General features: G+C 37.5%; 1 protein-coding gene across 4 annotated transcripts in view; it reads right to left on the reverse strand.

The window, feature by feature from the left end:
- Nucleotides 1–15305, reverse strand: part of galnt13 (UDP-N-acetyl-alpha-D-galactosamine:polypeptide N-acetylgalactosaminyltransferase 13) — a 29406-nt gene extending 14101 nt beyond the window's left edge. For all 4 annotated transcript variants that reach the window (XM_053328757.1, XM_053328756.1, XM_053328754.1 and 1 more), the window contains exons 1-5: nt 15164–15305; nt 5226–5394; nt 2259–2425; nt 1325–1532; nt 38–208 (exon numbers count right to left, since the gene is read on the reverse strand). In XM_053328757.1, coding sequence (XP_053184732.1) covers nt 38–208; nt 1325–1532; nt 2259–2425; nt 5226–5394; nt 15164–15305 — 857 coding nt within the window. The remainder of the gene's footprint in view (nt 1–37; nt 209–1324; nt 1533–2258; nt 2426–5225; nt 5395–15163) is intronic.
- Between the last annotated feature and the right edge of the window lie 12217 nt (nt 15306–27522).

Genomic DNA, 27522 nt, shown 5'->3' on the forward strand with positions numbered 1-27522 from the left:
TCAAGGAAGATAAGGCAAAAATATTGTCTTCCTGTACCTGACTGGAAGTGTTCTGTCACCCTTGCGTCGGTCCATCTCCCGCTGGGGAACAGGGTACCAGCGGAAATTCAGCTTCCAGTTGAATCCACCGTAGGTCATATCTGAGCCTGCCATGTATTCAAACGTCTCGTCGCTGATGACATCAATGATAGGACATACCACTGCTGTCCTGAAAGACGCAAATAATAAAGATTCAGCGCTTAGATAAACTTCTGTATGGGTGAAGCCTAGCTTTGTATTCATGGATGGACTTGGCGACTGCATATAAACTGTTAACATCATGAACCTGATTTCAACCACTCAGCCCTTCTTTGGGCATCTGTCATCAATCATGTGAATTTGCAGTCAACATAGTTTATGCTTTCTGCATCATCTCATCAGTCTGCTCCCATACTTCAACATCAATACATGTGCTGCAGCATTCAGTAAAAGTGTAATGGCTCCATAATATGATATTGTGAGTCATGTGATAGCAACGTCCTCCTGAGGGAAAACTAATGTGTCTGACCTCAGATAACAAATGGATCACAGGAGAATCATTATTAATCCACCCATCTATTCATTCATTTCACTCTCACACACACACAGCAGATTACATCTTGTTTTGTTTGTTTTTACAGGCAAGTAACAGCCTAAAATAATAGCTTAATGTTCAGCAAATAAATTAAAACCTTGTCACTTTACATTAACACTTTTTGCTTAATTACCACCCAAACACAAGCTGCAATGGAAAATTTTGTCAAAACAAAAACAAAAAACAAAAAAAAAGACAGAAAGATCTACTTCACTGTGGTCACATCATATTTGAACATGCACATGCATCTCTTAAAGCTAGAAAACATGTCTTTGTACACTTTAATTGTGACTGCTAGCGTCTACTAGCATCAGCTGTGGTAGAGTTAACACAAAGACAAAGCAGCAGTAATTGGAGATACTGCAGCTTTACCTCTGAGGCAGCAGCAGAAGCAGACAGTGCAAAATAATTATCTTCTCTTATCAGCAGTGTGAGGCTCAAATTGTGTATTTATAACAGGCAGTTTGCTGTACCATCAATATTCAAATGAAGCAATCATGCAACTTAAGTGAAATGTGATAATAGCGGTATTAATAAAGCATGTTTCAAGCTCTGAATAGGCAAAAGATTAAAATGACTGACAGTGGAAGGTCTTTAGCATTCTCGTGCACTGCTCCTTAAAAGTAGCATATATTTTGTTATTTCATGTCGGCGTTAGAACTCCCTCCGATCAGATTTAAGACTATCAGTGTGGTCTACTTTGGCTCCTACCTGTCCTCTTTGATGCGAGCCAGCAGGGGCTCCAGCCAGCCGATGGTACATTCGCAGTGAGCGTCTAGGAAGGTGATGACCTGACCTTTTGTGGCAGCTGCCCCCCTCAACCTGGCTCTGATGAGACCCGAACGCTGCTCCATCCTCAGGATCTTCATAGGCACCTCCAGAGTCTGCGCGTAGTTCTCCAACTTTTTCTTCAAGAAATCTGAAACAACACAGGAGACATCTCAGAGAGAATATGCACCTGCAGAGTTACTCAACTCAAAAGAGCTGAAACAATCAATCAATCAATAAATGTGTATAAATGTGTAAATATAACAATATAAATGGTCAATCAACAGAAAATGAATCTACAAGAATTTTGAGAATAGATTAATCATTAATATAAACAAAAATGGTAAAAAAAATATTAAAATATAATAGGTTAAAAAAGGTTTGGGTTTCAGTTTCTGAAAGGTTTTGTCCTCCTTTAGCAAATTGAATATCTTTGGACTCCTGGTCAAACAAAACAAGACTTTAAAGCATGTCAACTTGGGCTCTGGGAAATTGTGATGGGCAGCTATGTATTAAGACATTAAAAAAAACAATAAATCCTAATCAAGAAAATAATTAGATGAATCGACAAAAAATATCTGTTAGTTGTACTCAGTTTTGCAGTTGTTTGCTCTAGAGAATAAGTACTGATTCCCTTAATGCCTATAAATGATAATAAAAACATTAATCAAGTTCATTGTTCTTAGTGTTGTTACCCAGCTTGGTGATTTACTCATCCTGGATCACAGTTTTGCATTATATGTTGTTCGCAATGATTGTGTGCTAACTTGAGTTCAAAATGTACATCCTTTATCCAATACTACACTGTTGATACTGTCAGATACTGAGTCAGATATTTTTTGTGAGCACCTGTACAGCTACAGTTAAGACCACCGACCTCGCTCGCTGTAATCGTCGACTAGAACGATTTCCACTAGCAAGTGTCTGGGAGAGCGGTTAATGACGCTGTGTACAGTCCGCAGGAGGGTGCTCCACGCCTCGTTGTGAAACACGATGACAATGCTGGTGTTTGGCAGGTCATCTGGATACACTTTGGTCTTACAGCTGAGAGAGCAGCAGAGAAAAGAAGAGAATCACACAACTGAACAAAGGAATGTTTAGTCATGACAAATATTAATGTTGGACTATGACTTTTATTGTTACAATAACTAACCCAAACGTATATTGAAATAGTAAGTTGGTTTAATCTTGTTTAACTATGAGAATATAAATCTTTTGACATGTGTGGTCATGAATGAACTTTAATTTAAAAATATTTGCTGGTTAAAATTGAGTTTTCGCTTTTCTTTTTTACTGTAAAGTTGAATACAGATGATTTATCTCTATTTGTCACTATTTGTCTACATGACTTTGTTTTTATCTTTTTACTGCAAATGAGAAAACAGATGACAGTAGTTAATAAAGATTAAACACATAACAATCCCCTCCCTCCTCCCACTGCTCTGACAGCAGCTATTAAAGTAGGCACAACAGAAAAGAAATGCACACACCTAAACTAAGTGTGACATTTTATAAACTCAATTATGAATTACTTCTTCAAAATATCAATATAGAAATTGCAGCTAAACTCAAGTCAACTATGTCTAAACTAATATCTGAACATAACATTTATATCTATATATGTAAACCTGACCATCTCTAACTTACCAAGGCTAAATTTGTTGATATACTGCAGTCACAAGAGCTCATTATATTGGATGAATAGCATCTGAGAACAGAATCTGTGTGCGCCTTACTACCTATCAATGAAACCATCAGTGTAACAGCATTTCCAGTGGAGATTTACTGACACATTTCTAAAAAGAGTAAAAATGTAAAAAACAGTGTTGACAACTGTGTCAGCATGTCCTTGGCTTGATGTGATGTCTGTCAAACCCAAAGAGTGGAAATGTGGCTGTAGTGGATGATGAATAAAGAATGAGCATGCATTACAGAGGAGGAGGAGGTGGACAGCCAGCAGGGCAGTCTAGATGGAGGTAGGAGGAGTAGTGGGAGGTAACGGAGGGTGAAAGAAGCCATCGGAGCAGACAGCATTGCTAGTTCAGTCCTGTCTATTCGACGTGACAGGACTGACTGACACAACTAGGCCAGAAGGTTGCCTTCAAGACAAAATGTTATTGCCAGTGGCAATTATTGCCAGAGGCAATAACAGACGCAACGACTGGCAATTCTGCACAGCTCTGGATCATTTTTACCACACAGCTGGAGAAATTTTGCAAGGATAAGCTATGTTCAGTAATAAAGCTGCTATAATATTTATATTGAGGGAAGGATAGAGCCATAATGGATGGAAAAACTGAAGGAGCTGCAATCAGCTGAATGTTCACTTTTACTCAGTAATATGAGTCTTCGTTTGCACTATATAGGAAAATGATCTTTATATTTGCATCCTCGCATTGAAAAAAATCTTGAGTAGGCATTTCTTTGGTATAGGCAAGAATAGCAGAGATGAACATGTACAGTACAAGTAGGTGTGGGAAAAAAATGATAATTTCATGGCCTATTTCTCCATTCTCCCAGGCAGAGAATCTGGACTGCGCTTAATAAAAGTGGCACAGAGAACTTGCGTCCAATTGGAATATTTCGTCATAAATCACTTCAACAATGACTCCACAAGAGGTGGACGCCCATGCATTTGAGCCACCTGAGAAGAATAAGCACATGTTTCAAGTCAATTGCTCCTCAGATTTTCATTAAGTGTTGAAGTGGATCTTGATGACAGTAAGCAAAACCCTACTTCAATTCAAAAGTCAAGCTTGATATACACACTTGAGGGATCCAATGGATTCTGCATTCACAAAGTGTCTATAATTATAGATGTATTTTATAATTTTTTTAATACCAATAACATCAAATTGACTCAACAAATACATTTAATTTGAATAAGAATATCATTGCTTCAATAATACTGAACATTTCATCTGCTGGCACAGTGCCTTTTGTCATTGTCTGCAAAGCTTTCAAGACTCTTAACCAGAGAAAGAATCCCTGCTGTGCAGCTGAGCCATCTGACACATTTTGTCTGAATGCTAGAACACTTTCTGGTGAACTCACGTAAGGTCTGCACACATTAAGAGTAAAAAAAAAAGGAAACCTAAAAATAAAGAATGACAGAAGCAAAAGGCAGAAAGTATCAGACAAAATGCCCACAAAGATTACAGGCTGTAGAGGAGCATGTAAGGATTAAGGGCCAGATTTACTAAGAAAATGGTATTGTGCAAAAGTGTATTCAGCACCTGGTTTATTAGGACAACAGCTCAGATTAAACTGGTTTGCTTCTGTTCTCCAAGACACACATGACCCTGTAGGAGTGGGATTTCTGTGAGATCACCAGGCACAGAAAAAAAATGATGATGTGATCTCAATTACAAAATATTTACGGCTCCAACAGGGAGAAACAGATATAACATTACTAGACAAATGTTATTTAAATGTCTTAACAAAAAGGGATTTTACAGTTCATTCGTGGTCAAATTCAAATTCTAGTTTGATGAACACAAACCAAGACTACCTGTGCATTAGACTATTCTTTTGGGTTACAGTCATCAGAGACTGTACTCAATAATAAAAGCCTAATTGCTTCATTTCATTTGGTTTCTATTTTTTTTTGTTATATGCATTCTTATATTTAATTCATGTTTCTTTACGCCATTACAACCTTTTTGTGGTTTAGAGTTTAACCTGCAAAACTGTTAATTGCATCTGCCCTTAAAAAAAAACCAGACAGTCTGTTGAGAAGTGTGTATGTGTGTGTGTGCGTGTGTCTTCTGCACACATTCAGACACTGTAGGTGTTAAAGAGTCAGTAGTATGATTCACAGCATGCGTCACCCAAGCTTACGCACCCATCCAACCTCACATCCGGCAGACTCCTGTTGAGTGCAATCATGTCACTGGCCATCAAATTGAACTGATTAATCTTAAAGAGCTCCTTCATTTTCTCCTGGTCCTCCTTGGGGATGTTCACTGCCTTTCCCATCTCACCTGGACCCTCGTGGCTTCGAGATATCACTGCTGTAACATAACAGATGGCAAACAGAAGGATGATGTTAGACAGCAAACCCATTACTGGTTATAATTTTGTCTTACTAAAGCAGAGATAAATTAATATCACACTACATTGTAAGATAAATCACTTTGACCATTTCTTGATAAGGAAACAATATGAGAATAACTACTGAGTTATAAAAGCCCATTTCTCCATTAAATGGGACAGAGAGTAATGAGTGTTGACTGACCTCCCTGGCCTCAGTCTCTTGGCTGTTTGCCCTCTCTTTACCAGTGGGGAAAAAACAGCTGTGGTAGTTTTTCAAGAACTCAAAGAAGAAAAAGTGACCATGTTGAGAAAATATTGACTATTGACTACAAATGTACTGTAGCTTCAGTGAAGGAGAACGATATACTACATACAGTGGGGAGAACAAGTATTAGATACACTGCCAATTTTGCAGGTTTTCCCACTTACAAAGCATGTAGAAGTCTGTATTTTTTATCATAGGTACTCTTCAACTGTGAGTGACGGAATCTAAAACAAAAATCCAGAAAATCACATTGTATGCTTTTTAAGTAATTCATTTGCATTATATTGCATGACACAAGTATTTGATACATCAGAAAAAACAGAACTTAATATGTGGTACAGAAACCTTTGTTTGCAATTACAGAGATCAGATGTTTCCTGTAGTTCTTGACCAGGTTTGCACACACTGCAGCAGGGATTTTGGCCCACTCCTCCATACAGATCTTCTCCAGATCCTTCAGGTTTTGGGGCTGTTGCTGGGCAATACGGACTTTCAGCTCCCTCCAAAGATTTTCTATTGTGTTCAGGTTTGGAGAGTGGCTAGGCCACTCCAGGACCTTGAGATGCTTCTTACGGAGCCACTCCTTAGTTGCCCTGGCTGTGTGTTTCGGGTCGTTGTCATGGAAGACCCAGCCACAACCCATCTTCAATGCTCTTACTGAGGGAAGGAGGTTGTTGGCCAAGATCTCGCGATACATGGCCCCATCCATCCATCCTCCCCTCAATATAGTGCAGTCATCCTGTCCCCTTTGCAGAACAGCATCCACAAAGAATGATGTTTCCATCTCCATTCTTCATGGTTGGGATGGTGTTCTTGGGGTTGTACTCATCCTTCTTCTTCCTCCAAACATGGCGAGTGAAGTTTAGACCAAAAAGCTCTATTTTTGTCTCAGACCACATGACCTTCTCCCATTCCTCCTCTGGATCATCCAGATGGTCATTGGCAAACTTCAGACGGGCCTGGACATGCACTGGCTTGAGCAGGGGGACCTTGTGTGTGCTGCAGGATTTTAATCCATGACGGTGTAGTGTGTTACTAATGGTTTTCTTTGAGACTGTGGTCCCAGCTCTCTTCAGGCCATTGACTAGGTCCTGCCGTGTAGTTCTGGGCTGATCCCTCACCTTCCTCATGATCATTGATGCCCCACCAGGTGAGATCTAGCATGGAGCCCCAGACCGAGGGAGATTGACCGTCATCTTGAACTTCTTCCATTTTCTAATAATTGCGCCAACAGTTGTTGCCTTCTCACCAAGCTGCTTGCCTATTGTCCTGTAGCCCATCCCAGCCTTGTGCAGGTCTACAATTTTATCCCTGATGTCCTTACACAGATCTCTGGTCTTCGCCATTGTGGAGAGGTTGGAGTCTGTTTGATTGAGTGTGTGGACAGGTGTCTTTTATACAGGTAACACATTCAAACAGGTCTGTGAGAGCTGGAATTCTTACTAGTTGGTGGGTGATCAAATACTTATGTCATGCAATAAAATGCAAATTAATTATTTAAAAATCATACTATGTGATTTTCTGGATTTTTGTTTTAGATTCCGTCTCTCACCGTTGAAGTGTACTTATGATACAAATTACAGACCTTTTCATGCTTTGTAAGTGGGAAAACCTGCAAAATCGGCAGTGTATCAAATACTTGTACCACTGTACATGTTAGAATGCACTGAAGTCTTTGATTATATATGTCAGTATATACCCTGCTATGTCAAACCTTTTTTTCTAAATTAGTCCACAACTAAGGGAATAAACCATCGATAAAATCTCAGTCATCACAGCTGCAGTGTTTATTATCTGTCTCTTCATGCCGTGTAGAGTGCAGCAAAGCACTTTACAGAGGTTGTTCTGTCTGTAAAGTATCATTTGTCTGTAAAAATGTAGAGCATAAAATGTCATTTTCCAGCAAAGAGTCTGTGTACTAAGCTGATGCTGTGTGTTTAAAGAGCAATTCAAGCACTGGCATTATGTACACAGGATGTGCAAGTACAGTACACACATTGTTACTTTCACTTTAATAATAATAATACTTGACAACACTGTATTATACGGGAAATGTGGTGACATTCTGATTTGCACTATTCAAGGCTACTTCACACATCATTTTGATGTCATCAAAACATGAAAATGTAAGTACAGATAGTGCAGGCACCCAGCTTAAGCTCTCTCCTGGTTACCGTGGCTTAGGTTGGTAGTCTGGCACCATCTTAATTTAATCTATTAGGTGGGTTAGGGTTAGAATTTGAGGTTTTGAATAAAAAGGGATTTGGGAGAACATATTAACAGATGAAAAGGGAGAATTAAAGCAAAATCCCCTTCCCACTGTTACTACAGTTGTCTCCTGCAGATTGCCACACTGTTTGGTCTAATGGCTGCATAATGTCAGCATTGCTGCTGTTGCCTGCTGCACAAAGCCAGCTCCATTCAACAAAGGTAAATAACCTCTCGTGGATTTATGACTCTCTCTTATGTGCTCTCACTCCATCTCTCGCTATGATTTCCATGAAAGGGGGGCACGACACGTAGTCCACATTAGCCACATGGCCCCAGGTTAAGAGGATTCCCTACAACCCCTTGTCAAGATGGGCTGTTGTCAGCTGATTGTTAACCCGAAGTGATCACACTCTTTTCTTTACGGTGCTACTGACTCTCGCTATTTAGACATTAGCTTAAATCTGATAGACACTGCTCGAGAGTAGAGCTGGATGATTGAACGAAGTGTCCATCAAACGCATGCCCAGACCCTCCAAGCTATCAGTCTATGGGTAAAGATAAAAACAGAACATTTCTTTTTTGGGGCAAACATCCATCTTGGGGTGTCTCACTTTGTTTGACGCTACATATTATCTAAACATTTAGGATTACACACAGTCTCTTGAGTATCAAAATGGATTACTACTAAATAAAAAAGGGACTGCTGTCAGATGTGGACAACTGCAGAGAACAGTACATTTTGTGAATTTTGCAGGAGGCAGTCCTTGGGCCTTGAAATAATAAGGCTAACTGTCATTTCGAGTTCACTGCTCTGTTTCTGGTCTCCTTGTTGCAACTTGAAACTGACCATGTAATTATTTTCAAGTATGGAAAACCCATTCAGTATACACGCAACACTAAAAGTAACACTGACTTTGCTGGAATAATATGGATCACATTAAACACAGCATGACCTTTGGAAAAGTTCTCATTTGATTGTTTTGTGTGACTCAGTCAGAACTGCAGAGCATATTAAAGCTTCTGACTTCTGTCCTTTGTTTTCTGTACAACTGTTCCATGGATTGAAATGAAACTTTGTACACACATCCATGATCATCAAATCAACATCCTAATTCGTCCATTTGTTTGGTTTATTTTCCAACCTTTCAGACTTACAAGTGATCTGGAGTTCCCAATTTATGGAGTTAGATTTGCGTCTTTATTACATGCCAGAAAATAAATGATCTGAGAGAAAAGGTTTTCATACCAATAGCTAAATATAATAATATTTGAGACTAAAAAAAGTTTTGAGAAAAAGAAATCTCTCTCAAAATACTTTTTTTTAACTCTCACTCTCTCTCTATATATATATATATATATATATTGCTATCAGTGTGAAAACAGTTTCTCTAAAAAAAATGTGTTTCTCTCCAGTGATGCCCATCGCTCGCTCTGTCTCTATCTGGATTAAATTTTGCAGCCGTGTCCCGCCCCTAAACACTTCTTATTGGTTGAAATGTACACGCTGCTTGAATGTCAGGAATCTAAAAATAGCACCAGAAGTTTGTTTACGCCCCTCAATAATTTGATTGGTTTGGAATATAGTCGCCATAAAATCGTCACGCTGCATATCAGGACAGTTTCACGTGAGATTTCATCGCCGGTTCGCTCGCTCACTCGCTCGCTCGCTCTATGTCAGGATGCGGTGTTAGGTTTTGAGAGAGAGAAGAAAAACGTTTTGAGAGAAACACTTTTTTTTTTTTTTTAGAGAGAAAATGTTTTCACACTGATAGCAAAAAAATGTAAAGTTTAAAAAAGTATTTTGAGAGATTTTTTTTCCTCAGAAATAATTTCAAAAATGTCAAATATTTACTTTTGACTGCGGGAGGATACTAGAGTACTCAGAGAAACCCACACGGACAAGAGAGATCACACAGACTCCAAATAGAGTGGAAAACTGTTGGCATTGTCATTGTAAGCATGTTTGCATGAAGTCACAGCAGTATTAAGCTCAAAATGCCACTGTGCCAATGTACAGCCTTACAAAGCTGCTAGCCTGGCTGTAGACTCTTAAGTCTGCATTCACTGATTATTTGGCCATTTAATGGCAATGGAAGCAAGTTGTGAACACCGCACTCACATATCATCACTTATTAAAATAATATGCTGAATTTGTTAGTGCTTATTTACACATCCTGCAGTTACAGAACAACCTAATCATTCATTTGTCCTCTTTGTGTCCAAGTGGTGAATGTAAGTCCAATATTCACTCTCCTTCAGCTCTGTTTTTTTATCTCTATCAATTCCTGAGGGAAATATCTGGCTCTTTAGTAGCTAAATTGATGACAACGTTAAACAGCCAGTCACTAGCTGCTGCTGAGCAGGCAGTGTACAGTGGGATTTTACAGCTGCCTGATTCAGCCAAAAATGGTGCTATGAGAGTCAAAAACAGTAAGTGATCCAAAACAGTAAAGTTGTGGGCTGAACAATGAGCTGAAACTCACAATAAACCTCAGTAAAGCCAAGGGGAGCTAGCTGTAGAGTCGGTGATAATTCATCACTGCGAGTGACACCTCTGACGTTACTTATTGTCATGAGATACAGTCTTAGTATAAAAAAATAGAAATTATAGCCACTTTAAATCTTGTTTTGGGGCCTCTTTATGTATTTAGGTTATAAATAAAAGAATTCAGCTCTGGGATACATCAAAGATCTTGTGCCTCACCAGCAGCAAAGGTTTTGTTTTAAAGTCATTAACTTAATTTATTGCTATTACAGAGCATGTTCATACCAAAAGTCAGCCTTTTTACCCTCCATTAGGCAGCTGGAGATTTTTGTTGTTACATCATGTTGGAAATAGTATATTTAATAACTTACTGTAGCTCCCTCATTATAAATTATAGTTTTTTACCCTCAGCACCATTTTAAAAATCCATCGATGAAGCAATACAAACAGCCAAGAATATAAAAAGCTAGAAACACTCAAATTTAGTTTTGCTTAGCAACACAGAGATCGGAGCAGCTTTAAGACACAAACTGTCGACACACTCCCCCTCCTGACAGAGCGTTCATTATAAAAGATGACCGCAATCATCTGGGAAGAAAACAGTGGCTTTGTCTGTCCTCAGGTCAATCAATCTAATTCAATGTCCCTGACTGAAGTTTTATCCCAAGCAATTACAGTGAAAAGGTTCCCCTTACACTCACAGGTAATGAGTGTTCTGTGATGCAATCACTCATATTTAAGCGCTGAACTGAACTAAAATGCCACATGTCTCTCTGTCGGTCTGTGTTATGTGATAGATAAGCTCATAATTCTGACAAATGATCAATACATGTACAATCCTAGACTCTACAAACAACATTTGCCACATAAGGCATATATGTGATCCTATACCACATTGTATTTCTTTCTCTTGGATCCGTTTTTATCTCTTTTCAAGGGGTACTCCATTAAAGTGCAGATAGTGGTGCAGATTGAGTTCTTCACCCTCTGGCTTCCAGCTTTCTTTAGCTATTTTCATTCTCATTTACTCTACAGAGGTAGGGTAAGGTTTGTGAGCAGTACTTTACCAGGAATGTATTATATTATACACTTAAACACTGAGGCAATTAGGATATAAGTCCTGTATGACATTAAATTCAATGTAATAACTGCAAAGGTATGAGTATCCCCGGAAAATAGTAACGTTCATCCATTACCAGAGGAAAGTCCTAAAAAAATAATTCATCGTCAGATTTACATTTGTGATTTACAACAGCTAAAAGTAGAGTTCTGTGACACATCCAGAGGAGCTGTGACTGCAATCTCCTCAATTCAGCTCTTTGTGCCATAGCAACATTAACACAACTCTGGTAACACATTTAAATATAAAGCAAACTGTGGTAATACAACTATCTGTTCTAGTCTCACTGTTACAGTATCATTACTTTTTTTGATTGTTACTGATTATTATGGAAGAGTAACCCTGCAACTATACAACAAAGACATTTATAATACTGCAAATTATTAAATCTATTCATGTAAGTCCATCAGTTGACTAGCTTCAATCAATAGAATTTTAAATAAAGAAAACGAAAATCTAGATCCCCTGACTGAGAAGTGAATGTATACAGCTTCCACCTAGCAACACAGTTACAGCAGATGATTGACAGTGAAAGTTACACTTGACTGAGGTTTGTGGACATTTACAACTACAATGAGGCAGCAGTAGATGTCCACAAATCTCAGTGTAGCCTAACAGATGGTTGTAAAAAGTGTAAAAAATATATTTCTATAAGAAGGCTGATTTTTTTTCCCCATTACCATCAGTCATTGATGAAAAATCAATACCCATCAAAAAAGAACCCACCTGCCAGTTTAGTGGATATCTGAATCTGTTTCTATATTAAAATTCGAGCTGGGCAATATATCCATATTGTGATATAAGACTAGGTATCATCTTAGATTTTGGATATTTTAAGTGTTGTCTTTTCCTGGTTTTAAAGGCTGTATTACAGTAAAGTGATGTGATTTTCTGAACTAACCAGACTGTTCTAGCTGTTCTATTATTGACCTTTACCCACTATCATTATATCCACATTACTGATGATTATTTATCAAATCACCACACACACACACACACACACACACAAACACACACACACACACACACACACACACACATACAAATGCATTGCTACATCTTAATAAGACAGAGGGGATATAAATTAAATGAGTAATCATGTTTTAACATTGCCTTAAAACAGCCATGAATGAAATCAAAGGAATCAAAATGCACTGACTTGTTCATATATTCTTCACACGTATGGGGATAAAAGCACTACTGCATAGATGATTATGGGCTAAAAGATTGAAACTCTCACCACATCTGTTATCACAGCTGTACTAATGGTGTAGAGACAACATGGAGACAACACTAGTCATCCAATATAGTTGCATAAAGAACATAAAGACATGATTCTTAATAACTAATATGATACTTAAAAAAAATATAGAATCAGTCTGTGTGTACTTTGACTAAAGGACATATTTATGCTGTAGCCAAGAGGCTGTGGTAACATCTGCCTCTGTATAATTGATGGTACAGTGTATGTTGTAAGTCTAAACCACATTACATATTAATAAACAACACCACTTAAAACAACTTCACTCCTGCATTAACACTGCGAGCAGGAGCGACTGGCCATAAAGTTTACTCAAACTGGGATCAGGTGTGCCTGCTCTAATCAGGAATTTAAAAGGTAGATATTTTTTAAAAGGTCATCGTTGACATGGTAATGACCAATATGGACCTCCTTATATCCAAAATGGATGCAGTGGAGTAGGAGGAGAGTTAAAGCTTTCACAATTTGCCCAAGATGTAGGATTATTGAGGCAACAATTAGCAGATAACTGTTTTGGGTCTTTGCATTAAATCGATTCCAAACGGAAAATCAAGATTGAAGGTTACGCTTGCTACAATACATTTTAAAGTACCTGCAGTGTCACGGCAAAACCTTTGTCATCCAATTCAGCAAACCGTCTGTTTCATGGAAAGAGTAACTTCAATGTAACATTAACCTTTTGTATGGTAATCAGTCTCAGTAGTTGGCAGCTGCCCCATGCTAACCTTAAAAGCAGCTTAGCGAGCCTCTTAGAAACCTGCTTACTTGAGGGCATGTGAGGAAATGAACCGCTAAAGAGGGGTGGTGGATCAGGTTGATCTCAGGGTCACACACACACACACACTTTTGTGCAGGTATCACTGCTAGTATTTCACTGACTTCCATTCACTGTGGACAGCCTAATCCTACCCATAACCGGGATCTCAGAAATAACGTTTTGTATTGTATTAGGACTGGGCTTTGGGCTCCATGAGGACCGCTGGTTCTATTTGGCTAGTACAGGATCAATATACTGTTTTTTAATTTTGTGGTTAATTTACCAACAATCATGTACACTTTAAATTACTGCCAACAATCAAAAAAATTAGAGGAAATGTTTAGCCCTTATGTCAACATCTTTAATCTAACAGGACTTGTGACATGGATCAAGCTCATGAACCATTTGAGATTTTGAGTTTTTGCCAAACAAAAAAGTTGATTCTACAATATCAAAAACAGAAATGATCTGTTAATCACTGTCTCACTTCTAAATTGAGTTATTAAATTCAGTAATCACAGGTTGTTTTTTTATATATTGTTGCATGCAGACTGTTACTGATTCTCATGGTTGTTTCTCATATATTTTTGACCCTTTTCTTTACCACCTCTGAAGTTTGAAAATGAAAAAGAACTATCACTATGTTTAATGCAAAAAACTGACTAACATTAATGTCACTTGTAGTAAAGTTTGTCCGAACATGAAAGTTATATTAAAGGGAGAGATCTGGCTTCACCTACTGCAAAGCAAACTCCACACTGATGGCTTGAAAATGATCAATTATTGATATTCATCCTCTTTGGTTTTTAATGAGGTGGTGATTGTTTACTTCTGTGAAAAGCGATGCTAACATTAAAAGCTGAATCATCTCAACTGACTTTGGCTGAGTTTGGCTAGAGTGCATTTCAGAACAGTATTAAAATCAATGTGTGGAGACTGAAACCTTGTTTTACATGACATACGATGGGTTATTTTTTTACATTGATCATAATGTTTCCCTTTATTTTTGTCAAAGTGACCTTCATTTCCTGTGGTAATGCAGTGAAATCAAATAACCTGCATTATTCTACAGTGACATTACTGTGCCAAAAATACAATACTACTACCATGCATGCTTTCAAAAAATGACACAGAATGCACATTTCTATATCGATTGTACTCACAAATCAATAAGGTTGAAAACACGCAAAACATTATTCTAACTCAAAGGATTACTTACTGCACTGCACATAATCAAGTAAGTTTAATAAAGATAAGACTATAATTTCATTTTGTTGTGAGAAGTTATGCTTTAAAATATTACACATTCAAAAATCCAGGCAGCTCTGGACTCCCAATATGAAATGGGACTCTCCCCTTATTAAACAGTTACTAAGGCCTAAATATTTTAATTTCCTCTTAACTAAATTAATTTAGTGTAAACATCGTTATCCCCTTAATACAAATTTTCTTTGCTGAGCAACATGTCAATAAAAAATCCTGAAAATGAAAAAATATGGCACAGTCGATATCAAATATTTACCAAAAAAAAGAGAGAGGGACTGAAGCGGTCCAGCCTGAGACTAAGTTCATTGTTTAAGAAATCCCTGAAAACTTTAAACCTATTATTCTGTGTCTGAAAGGAGTCACAGCAGCGATGTGCACTCACCTCTGAGGGCAGGGAGCAGTGAGCGGTCCTTCCTATCGTCACATTTGTTACACTCACTGAAGTAGAGTAGCAAGAACACGTCCACCAGCACCCACACTAAAGAAGTGGTCAAAACCACCTTGCAGTAGACGAACCGTCGCATCACCTCCCTGCTATGTCAGCCAGCCAGCCAAACAGGGAGGAGAGCAGCGAGCACTCAGGAGCACACAGTCTGCTGATGAGGCGTTTGAACTCTGTAGATCGGGGGAGGAAACAGGGAGGAGACCAAGCAGGTTTGTCCAAGAGGCGTCATCCTAATGGAGAGAGAAACAAAAAACAAAATGATACGATGGAGTTTAACATCTAATGACAATTGAATAATTCTTTTAGTCTGGTTGCTGTGATGCAAGAAGGAAATCAATCATCAAGATATGCTGATCTAAAACAAACAACATATTAAGAAATATAATGTCAGCAAACTCTGAGGAAACATTTTGAAAGTAGATCAATATTCATTTCTTGCAAAAGTGATGAGTAATCACTTTACACAGACTTAACTTTATGCATTTCATGGCTTACACAATTAGAGATCACTTTTTCCATTTTTCCATTTATTTGACTCTTTCAATCAGTGCAATGTGACTAAGACACGAAAAATGGTAAATGACACACATAAAAATAAATGTAGAGACAGGACAACACAGACAGTGTCATAGCCTGGCCTACACTGGATTTTTGAGTCAGATACAACTACCTCTATTTGTTCATATTTGTTCATGTTTACAACAAACCAAGTTGTCAACAGAAATGATCTGCTTTGGCTTCTTTATGTATGCCTCCTATTAGTAACTAGGGGTGGGGGGGGGAATTGATTCTTAAATGCATCACAATGTGGACCTGGGCGATTCTGCATCGATTCACAAAAGTCAAAAATCGAATTTCTAAATGTTAGTTAATAACATGATGTTGACTGAAAAAAAGGAGGAACTCAACTGAGAGGGCAGTGTAGCACATCGTCAAAAAAGGCAGTGGCTGCAAGCATTTAAATAATTAGTTTTGTGAGATGAGTATGAAGCATACAGTGAACTTTCTATGCCACTGTAGCATTAAACATGCTGAGGTGAAGAAAACGATGACTGCTTAGTCCATCTCACCTACACAACCCTGCACCCACTCAGCACCTTGTACAGCCATGTCTTTCTAGGAGCTTAGAGTGCAGCACAGAGCAGTGATAGAGAGACAAATAACACAAGAGAGCACTTTGACTCCCTCTCAGTCTGTTATTCTCATACAGGCAGGGCTCTGGAAGATGCTTTCAAATTCATTAATTCTAATGCACTTAACTTTTTTAAATTAAAATGCTGCTGATTATTTGTCTTATTTGCATGTTATCTGCCATGTTGTATTTCAGTGAATGTAAATGTGAATGTAGTAATGTAAAGAAATCATTTTATTATCATAGACATTCTCACCCCTAACAGTAACTATGTAGAGATACAACTGAAGGACACTTATATTGCACTATATTGCATTTAAAAGAAAATGCCGGGGGACGACTTTAAACTCAAGATTACTGGTAAACAAGCAAGTACTGTGGATTGTTTAACCCTTACATACTATTCAGAGTCAAATGTTACCCCTTTTTTTACATTCGAGAGCTGTAAAAACATCATATAAACATTTATTTTAGCTATACTTTTCCTAATGTGACCCACAGTATACAAAAATGGAAATAAAATGCACCATTTTTTTGTTGGTTTTTTGTGCAGCTGATACATATTTTATACAAATGTCCAAAATTGACCTGTGCTTATTTATTATTTAAATCAAAATATGTTATTGTATTCCTCAAATTCTATAAAATGTTCACCTGGACCATAAAATAATGATTGTGAATGTTTTTTCCATAAGATAAATCAAACATTTATTAATGGCTGATGGGGAATTTATGATTGTTAATTGGTGTAGAGATTAATTATGAGTCAGAATATGAAAAATATGTAAGGGTTAAGGTTAAGGCTCACAAACACGTCACTACTGTCTTTACTGACACTATTTATCTCCTGACTCGATCTCCTTATGTCCATCCCCTGCTTTGTACCTATTGAGGGGATCTTCTAATGGTCACTATGGACAGGAGAAATGACTTTAGAAAGAAAAACATGTGTCAGTGTTTATTTTGCCACCTGATTGTTGGTTTAGCACAAACCTTTTCAGAATTTAACATTTCCTGAAGCCAATCTCAAATATCTAATGAACCCCTACTCCTAATCTGACTGTTACTGTAGGCCTACATTAGGAGTTAACACTCCCTTTTGATGATTGCATCAGAAAGCAAATGGACACAGCTGCAACTTAGTCTAAGGATAGAGATGCTGTGTTGCTCTACAGATTGTAAAGACTCCTGAGGCAAATGTGTGATATTGGGCCATGTGCATAAAATTGCCTATGATAATTTATGTGCAGCTCCTCTGAGTGTGGTTCTATGCACACTTTATCTGAACTGCTTGAGTCACCTTTTCTCCAGCACACTCATGGGACATCCCCAAATTGCATCTGTGTTTTTCCAGCCTGTATTTACATTTACATTACTGCGGCTAAGGACGATGAATATATACAGCTCAGCTTGAATGTTTTAGTTACTACTCTGGAAACATTATTGCTCTGCTTTATTTCACACCTGTTTTGTTGTTCCCATGTTGCGTTTTTGTACATACACTTGTTAAAACTGGGGAAGAAAGGAAAAGCAGAATATGTATTTATCTTTTACAGAAGCATATAAATTCTTCATTAATAAGGATCCTGTGAATTATTACATGTAATTTTAGAACAAACTACGTGTAAATATGTTTATGAATGATCTAAAACTGATCTTTGGTATTTCTATACTGAAGCATCTTGTTATTATCAGTTACATTTACACTGATACAAACATCTGCAATAAGATAATGATACTGGTCCAGGCAATTTATCAGAATACATGCATGCACACACACATACACACACACACACACACACACACACACACATAATCATTAATCACCATTAGCATCATGGTAATAATATGTCAACAGAACTGCTCAGATGGAGAAATAGACGTGTTCCTGATGTCTACTGTACTTTAAAAGCTGAGCTGTTTACAGGTGTCACTGTCTTTGGCCACAAGCAGAACCTTATGAGGGGGGTGGTCTACCTGAGGAAACACTCGACTTCCCACATTGGACTGACCCCAGACCCTGCACATTTTTCCAACTGAAAGCATGGCTGCATAATCATTTCCCCTTTAAAGACTTCTCCCACTTCAACAGTAGTTTGAAAGTGGTAGACCATCTGGAAGGCTTTCATACCACAGGCAATTTGTGGAGGGTAGATATCTCACTAGTGTATGCCTCGTAATACAACATGAAAAACAACATAATTTTCCGTCAAACAGGATTTCTACTTCACTGAAATTATAGGTTTAGGTTGACTGCGAGGTTTATGAAAGTATAATCAGAATGAAAGTGGAATTATGGCAGGAAAAAAATGCTTTTAGCACATAGGGCACATCACACAAATAGCCAGTGGCCTTTTAGACATTCATAATAGAACTATAAGTTACAACATATGGAAGATGCACAAAGTCAATTTTACTCAATCAAGCTTTATTCCAGACTAGGATGTGTTGGTTACATGACATGCATTAAAGCCAACTGTGCATCATTACATGATCAAAACTGAACATATATTGAACATCTGAGTGTGTAGAAGTGAACATTTAAATGCAAAGATAGGTATGCATATTAACTTGCCCTTTACTATTTTAGTGGGAAATGCCTTGGGCATCTCCTGCTGGGAATTTGATAGATTTCCTTATCTTTCAGTTGCAGCATGGTAATGAATCCATTAAGGGGCATGACACCGCTGCCCTTGGCTAACTCTTATCTCATTCATAAACAAGGCTGCTTCTGTCCAGCAGCATCAAAAGCTTCAGACTCAGATCACAGCGCTGGGTTGATTTCAGACAGACAGCATACTAACCACAATTCATGCACCATTCATAGACTCCTAAGTCAAGTAGTTGGATGCTTTGAGGGGCTCAGTGTCGATCTAGGCTCCTGGATAATGAGTGTGATCAACAAAATGGTCTTAACCCTGCTGAAATCCAAGTGCGTGTATAGCAAATCACCACTCACATCGCAGAGAGATCAACTTGAATCTCAAACCATCTGCTTGATGCATCAGTGACAGAAACATGTTTGGGTTTGGTACCACCAACCATGATACCGGCAGCTTGCTGCACGGCACATGGAGACTCGTTCGAAGAGGTCTGAGTCAATAAACCCAACCATCTGCAGTGCACATATAAATATTTCCTGTCTGCTGTACGAGGTGCTATAAACAGGTCTCTCCAGTCTTTGCAAGACACTTTTCAGTCCTTTCAACACAAGTGTAAACCACCAGGCATTATTAACAGCTTCCTAGTGTGACAGTTAATTGTGAAATGTGAGCTAAATTATGTATTTGTCATTCAGAAGCACTCCCACAATTGCCAGATTGTTAACCAATTGCTGTCTACAGTAATACAGTAATACCATTGGACATGCCTTGGATCAACTTTTGGCACTAGAACTGTGACAGTAACACAAGCAGAAAAACAGCGGAAGACAAAGCTGAAAGAAAAGTGATCAGGTAAGAGTTTGCATGCTGCTTTTCCTCCTCTACATTCTCAGAAGCAGTCCCTAAGTGAGCTACAGGTCCTCTGCTGGGGGATTGATTGCAGTTTCGACATTTTGCTCATGGGTTCCTCATGGAGAATAGGGATCATTCTAACGCTCAGTCAGACAGAAGTGCTTGTCTGTTGTCACCACCACAGAGTAGAGCTGGACATTGAACATCAATACTTGCGGCCTTGAAAACTGTCAAGACCTGAAAGGGGTCACTTAACGATTGGTCAACAAGACAACCTTAAACACTGCTGCATTGAGAGCTGAAAAAAAAATGTTTATATTCCTCAACCTGAGTCATTTAAAAAAACAAAAAAAAGGTATTGGCACCAAAAAATGTATCATACTGGCACTGATATTGAAAAATACAAAACTCTACTCAGCCCTGCCAGATACAGGTGATTATAGAGCTGATCCCAATAAGCCCATTAGGCCAATTGTCTGTAGCTTCTTTTATCACCCAAACAATTCCAAAAAAACAGGCGTGTGTTCTGTTTAGTAATTGAATGCACTTTAAAATAAATTACTCTCACTGTGGTGATTTTAATGAATTATAAGTTAATAATATAATATATCCACATACCGATTCTGCCCATCTGTCATTAACGTACATGTACATTATATATTGACTTGATATTATTCTACTAATTGTGGCAAGATTAGTAACAAGATGGAAAATCACTGCAATTGAACATTCATTCTTAATTGATACTAACACACAATAACCTTGATTCAATGCCAGATCAAATTAAACCATCACCATCATCATTATCACAAATACAACATACAGACAGGCGGTATTATTTGCCCTAATGGAAGGTGAGCAAGCGACAGAAAATGAGCATAGTGTTTGCTTACCTAAATTATGGATGGAGTGAATCAGTGACCTGCACGAGCTTGGCTCTCGGGCAACGTGTTGAGCGCAGACAACATGACCTAACGCACAATTAGAGAATCAATCGCTCCCCGCAAACGCACGCACTGCGTCTCAAAACGATCAGCTAAGTGACAGTCCATCTCAGTATCGTCGGTCCAGTCATAACTCTCGTGGTACCTGTTCAGACACCTTGATGTGATTTGAGTCCGGTCATGGCGCAGTAAACCGGTGATCGGGCTTTATGGAGCTTCCCGTTCGTTGACACAGCTGATGCGACTGGCAGCTCTTCATACGCACCTGTTCTCCGACTGAATATTGTAACGGTGAGAGGACAGGCGAGATCATATTCAGCACAATCTAACCTCAGCTCAGAGTTAACGTTTCTTCTCCTCCGATTGGCTGGAAGCGACGTCGATCATGGGATCCTCTTGATGCAGTGTGTCAAGGGCAGCTGGGTAATGTAGGCAGTCACGATGCTGTTCATGAGAGTCGCTGTATCACTGCGATGTTTGGGTAATTAGCTATAAAATAATGTTTGTTTGTTTGTTTTTTATTTTCATTTTGAATTATATTTTATATACAAGTATACATTCATAAAAGTTCCAATTTAGTGGCTGAAGAGGCAACCTTGAACATAATATTGTGGTTTTATTTGATTTTTGAATGAAAAAGACAAAACTGTATGGAAAACTATTCATATCTCAGAGCTGCTGGTTTCTGTGATTTTACTTTTTTGTATTTACTGTGTCTATATTCAGGCTACTTTGGGTCCAGTTGAGTTTCAATTGTTGTCTTTATGTTGTCATGGCTAAGAGAAATCTATATTTAAATGCCTACTAATGTTTTCATTACAAAAAAAACTTTTCTTTAGTTTAGGTGAGCTACAACTCAGTAAAAATATATTCTGACCCCTCCACCTTGTCAGGAAAGGTCCTAGTGGCTATAAATCTCTCTTTATGTAATAAGAAGTAATAGTAGAGTGTTTCTTTACCACAGTGGAATGATGGATCTGCAGGTTTATTAAAATCGCCACAGTGAAACTTTTTTACCATCCTAATTTTCTTTCTTTGCTTAACAGTGTTTATACTAAGGCCTCTTTTATTGTTAGTAATATTTGTTTTCACATTATGCATTCATAGTGTGGGAACAATAGCTGCCATAAAGAGATGACACGTGTAGAATTTTAACACATGTGGCGAGTGTGTTCAGGGACCACACACGTGTTAAATTTAACACAATCACTGTGTGAGCCATTTTAACACACAAATTGTGTCAGGTAAATTTACACTAAAATGTGTTATTTTGATTATGTGAAACTGGAAACGATCAGAAACTACTAATTAATGTGTTATTACAACCTAATGTGCTAAACATTACCAGTCATTTGTAATTATTAAAATTCGAAAACAAAAAAAACATTAAAGGGAGAAACAGACAGATATAAAAATGTTAGCCAGTTGTCATTGTTGACAAGAAAAACAATACATGAGTAACTGAGTTACCAAGTGTTAACAACAATTATACTTACATAGACAGTTTACTGAAACATGACAATCATACACAGTTAGGACTTGTGGACACCAGCAGACACCAACAACTCTACACATCTTGAAATAGTTGCCAATTACAATCACTCTTGAATAACTTATCCATGGCATCCATGACATACATGTCAGACCATCATCTACAGGAATGGTCACTCTGTCATTCCTCACGATGTGTACTGACGTGATGTGCTCCTTAGATTGTCAATGCAGATCAGCTGTAGACACAGGCAGAGAGAGACAAAGAGACAGAGCCAGAGACACAGACAGAGACAGAGAGAGAAGCAAAGACACAAAGAGAGAGCTAGAGTAAAAATAATTAATAATAGAAATAATAATAGTAGTAATATGAATGAATATAATCATATTAAGAGTAGTTAATATGTTCTTTCAGAGTAAAAAATAACACGTTGGTTGTTATTTAAGAAATCATTAGAAGTTATTTACAAATCCATCAGCTTTTCCTTCGATGTGAACACTGAAGGAAGGGAAAGCGGTGATGAGCTTTCCAGCACTTGGTTGGTAACTGATGGGGACAGAGAAAAGCAAAATCCACAAACACATAACTCCATCAGGACCTGAAATTTTGCCTTTTTTCAGATTCAATATCAAAAGCTGCAATCTACCAGGGCAAAGAACATTGAGTAAAATTCAGAATGATCGAATTTCCAATTTTGAGTTCAGATACTTACAATCCAATTGTAAGCATTTATTTTTTTCTTGTGTTCCTCCATGATGTCTGGTGTTGGTGCCCTGTTCATTTGTTTCTGGAACATACCGTTATGTAGTATGAAGTATAGATTAGAAAAAATATATTTCACAGTAGTGTACATAAAAAGTGCAGTTAGTGAATTATCCAGGTCGGGGGTATATTTGGTTTATCAGCACTGCTCTCAGTATAATAACACACCCCGACCTGAATAATTGACAAACAGCACTTTTTAATGTACATTACTGTGAAATATCAGTATGTCAGGAATACTATTACTTCAGTTTAACTGTGCAATATTTTTTCACTTTAAAATCTGTGCAATATCAATATCAGATTCTGATATATTATTCTGACAACACCAATATTACTCTTGTACATAATGTTACAATTTTTTACTACTATTGCTTTATTGGTCTACATGTAACAATGAGCAGTTATATGGATTCATGTATTCATGTCATATTGCCCAGTCCTAATAAAGGCTTACAGTATACTCACATGAACAATAGTAGGCCTACAAAAACAAAATACCTATTGGATTGGAATATCTTCTCGAGCACATGTATGGGATAGTGCCGAAAAAGAGTTTACTTTACATCACATTACATATTATATTATTAACATCATAGTTTCATATCACAAAGCCAGCTGATGATATCTGTGTATGTCTATGATCTCCTGTTCTTCAAAGCCAACTAAATCAACACTTCCGCCCTGAGCCTGGAGTTTCAGAATAAAAGCACCAGTGACTCCGCTTTGATTCTACCTAACTTAGTCATAATTGCACAGATATTTTCAGTAGTGTAATAAGTAACACTTTATTCTACAGCGGCAGTGGTATTGTAAACTAACGTATTATTATCATCAAATGAAAATAACTAGTAATATGTATTATATTGCAGTTTCAAAGTGACTTCCCGTCACTGTGCATAGCGTTAACATTACCTTGATGATGATTTTACAGCGCCATTTTCTTATGTCTGATCCCATTCCCCATCAAATAATAACGCTTAATTATCATTAACTTGAAGGTGAAATTATGTTTTGGTTTTATTTAGTCTGACCCCATTCGCCATCAGACAATATTTCCCCCACAAAATTCAGCGTAACCCGATTGCTAATGCTATGAATGCAAAGTCACCAAGCTTAGCTAAACCAGTTAGCTAACTAACCAAGAGTAGGTCATAATCATTACAAACATAGTGTACCTATTTTAAAGGTTATTTTTATTTATTTAGCTATTAGTATGATTATCAAGCTATTAGTATGGACATCAAATGAAAACCTTAACTTACAGGTGGCTCAGACTGACAGCATCTTGATCCCTCTCCAGTCAGGCAAGAGTGAAAAGAACAGATGGCTGCAGCAGTTCAAAAAATGGGTGTTATTCTTTTAAATTTGATCCAGATGCATATATTTTAATTGTATTCATTTTTTAGGGCCCAAGCATTTCACAGTGTGAAGGCCTTACTGTAGCCTATCTGTAGGAAAAGCCATTTTTTCCCTCCAAAACAAATGCATATGTGGCGGCCTAATAAAAAACTCATGAAAATTTGCACGAGTCAGACCTGGTGAAAAATTAGATTTTTTTTTTAATACATTTTATTTAGAGCTTTTTATGTCCTACCATATAAAATATGTTTGTTTATTTTTTTATAATGTCAAACTGACTGCCCTCCCCCCAGATGATAACACAAGTAGTGTGTCAATCTATCCAGATGCTTTTTTTTTTAAATGACATTCTGTGTTAAAATCTGTGTCAAAATGCAATCAACACAGACGTGTGACACATCTGTTTTTGCAGTGTGGATTACCCAAGTGAGGTGTGAATTAATTCACTGTCAGTGGTCATTTAAACAATTCAATTGACACCATCAATTACATACACATTTACATCAGTTCTTTCGTATATGTGTGTGTGTGTGTGTGTGTGTTTGTGTGTGTGTGTGTGTGTGTGTGTGTGTGTGTGTGGATCTTGTTGAACAATGCTGCCATCTGCTGCTGTTGAGAGACTCTCAGTATTGTTTTTGCCTCTGGGCAATGTAGTAGATAAAATAGTATGAGTATGTTCCCAATATGCAATGAACATTCAGCATTTCATGATAACTCTGATCTACTGTCAATTTATTCACAGACTGCAATCTGCCTGACAGAGAGTTAGGCAGAGTCTAATAAATCCATTCATAATTGCATAAACAGTGAGCAGATAAATAAACAACAAACTGTGTCCATTCCTGATTCAAAACATCCACTAGATGTCAGTCCATGTCCTGCTTCCTTTTTTTCTTATTCAGTGTGAAATACAGCAGTTGTTACTTTCATAGGCTGTTTTCACAGAAGATATTTTGACATGTCTCAGTAAAAAAAGCACAGGTGTAAATTACAAAAATAAATGATGGCAGAATTCCATTTAGTTGCTTCAGTTTCAGGGTATTGCTCTTGTTCGTGCTGACTTGCTCACACTCTCATGTCACTGGGAAACTTAAATAGATCAGAAAAACCATTGTAAATATTATTAGTAACACCTGTGCTTTTCCTGCCGTAACAAGTCAAAATGTTTTCTGTGAAAAGGCTTATTTATTTTTTGTTAAAATGTCCTTAAAGAAAAAAAAAAGACAACTCTCTTCAACATTGCCAATTTGCAAAGGACAGTTTGTAATGGCATCACTTTGAGTAGTCAAAAGGCCAAAACTTAAAGGCTTAGAGCACAAGACAGAGACACAGAGTTCAGATTTTATTGGCTTCTACAAATTGATTGATTACCAGTGGTGGAAAGTAACTGAGTACATTTACTTAAATACTGTAAGTACTTTAAGTATTTCCACCTTATGCTACTTTATACATGTACTCCACTACATTTAAGTGGGAAATATTTTGCTTTCTTGTCCACTACATTAATTTAACAGTTTTAGTTACTTTAGTTACTTGATGAAGATTTGACACAATGGATAATATAACAAGCTTTTAAAATACAACATATTCTTAAAGATAAATGTGATTTCTAACCTCTTTGGCTTTTGATATCTTACAAATAACACTGTGTAGTCTGGGTCACATTCCAGATGTCTGACTTGTTACAGCTCCACCAAATAAACTTCTCCCATGGTTTCATTTCAATAAATGTTAAAATAGTCCAATATTTCACCAAAAATCCCATATTAGAGAAGAAGTCCAAACATTGATTTGTTTTTTTCTTCTTTCTTCTCCTATTAATCATCTCTCAACCCCTCAGATTTATCTGGTGACCCGTTGGGTGGGCCCAACCCCTATTGGGAACCACTGGACCAAACTAGCTAACTGTATATAAAGTAGTTTAAACTAGCTCCACCTCCAGTAGCTATAACATGCTGCTTATACACTAATGCTTCGGTAGTAATAATCTAATGATGTCGGAGGGATGGAATTAATACTTTTACTTGAATGCTTTAAGTGCAGTTTTCTGCTAATATATCTGCACTTGAGTGGGATGTTTCATGCAGGACTTACTTGTACAGTATCTTTACATTGCTGTGTTGGTACTTTTGCTTAAGAAAATTGAATACTTCTTCCATCACTGTTGATTACTGTAAACTAAGGCATCTGATTTGATTAGTTATTGAACTTTTTATTGTGTAGATCTAATGTTACATAATGTTCTCAAATTATGAAATTGGCCATAGAAATGTAGACAGGTTCACTTGTTTAGATGTAATATGTAATGTTCAGATGTCCCATGTCTGACAGAGAGGTGTTCAACCAACTATGAAGCAATCTATGAGTATTTCACATTATGAAATATATTTCTGTGGTGTAATTGATCACCCTCCGAGTGAGTAAGACTGGATTAACGACCAAGTCGAAGTTCCTTTTAGTTTTCTTTATTACCAATTATCAATTAGAACCCTGCCTAGGTCAGTGGAGACAGACCTGGATCAATTTGAGGCTGAAGTGTCCCTGTCCAACGGAGCCTCATTCTGTCTCTGCCGTTATTTTACGTGTACAATCTTTTTAAACTTAAGTCACACCCCACAAATGTACACATCATCTTAAACATGAGCCCTCTGCTTTTCATCTATATAAGGGCACAATATATGCTTGTTTATATTCCCAGCTCCAATGCCTTTACTATTTGACAACCTCTAGATATTAATGACCATTATACTGGATGGAACCAGATTTCACATGAAGACACTGACTGTTATATAAACTATACTTTAAGGCCTACACACAGACACAGAACTTTTTAGCTTAGGACTACACTAATAGAAATACTTAATACATAGATCTGTAGCAGAAAATACACTACATTTCCACCACCAGAATATTAGAATAATCTCTCAGTATGATCCAAGTTGAATCAACATCTTTGACAGAGTGACAGCAAAAGCTTCTTGAGATTTATACATATATTGTTGTATAGTTTTACAAATGATTGTTCAGGTGTTAAACACGCATATAGCACATAATGTCCTACTACACGCACGCTGTAGTGCACATGTACATTCATGACATACATGCAGTGGTCTTACGGTGGCGCTCTTGCAGTGCTCTTCTACCGTTTG

Source organism: Scomber japonicus, chromosome 11 (genome assembly GCF_027409825.1).
Source record: "Scomber japonicus isolate fScoJap1 chromosome 11, fScoJap1.pri, whole genome shotgun sequence".
Taxonomy (NCBI): Eukaryota; Metazoa; Chordata; class Actinopteri; order Scombriformes; family Scombridae; genus Scomber; species Scomber japonicus.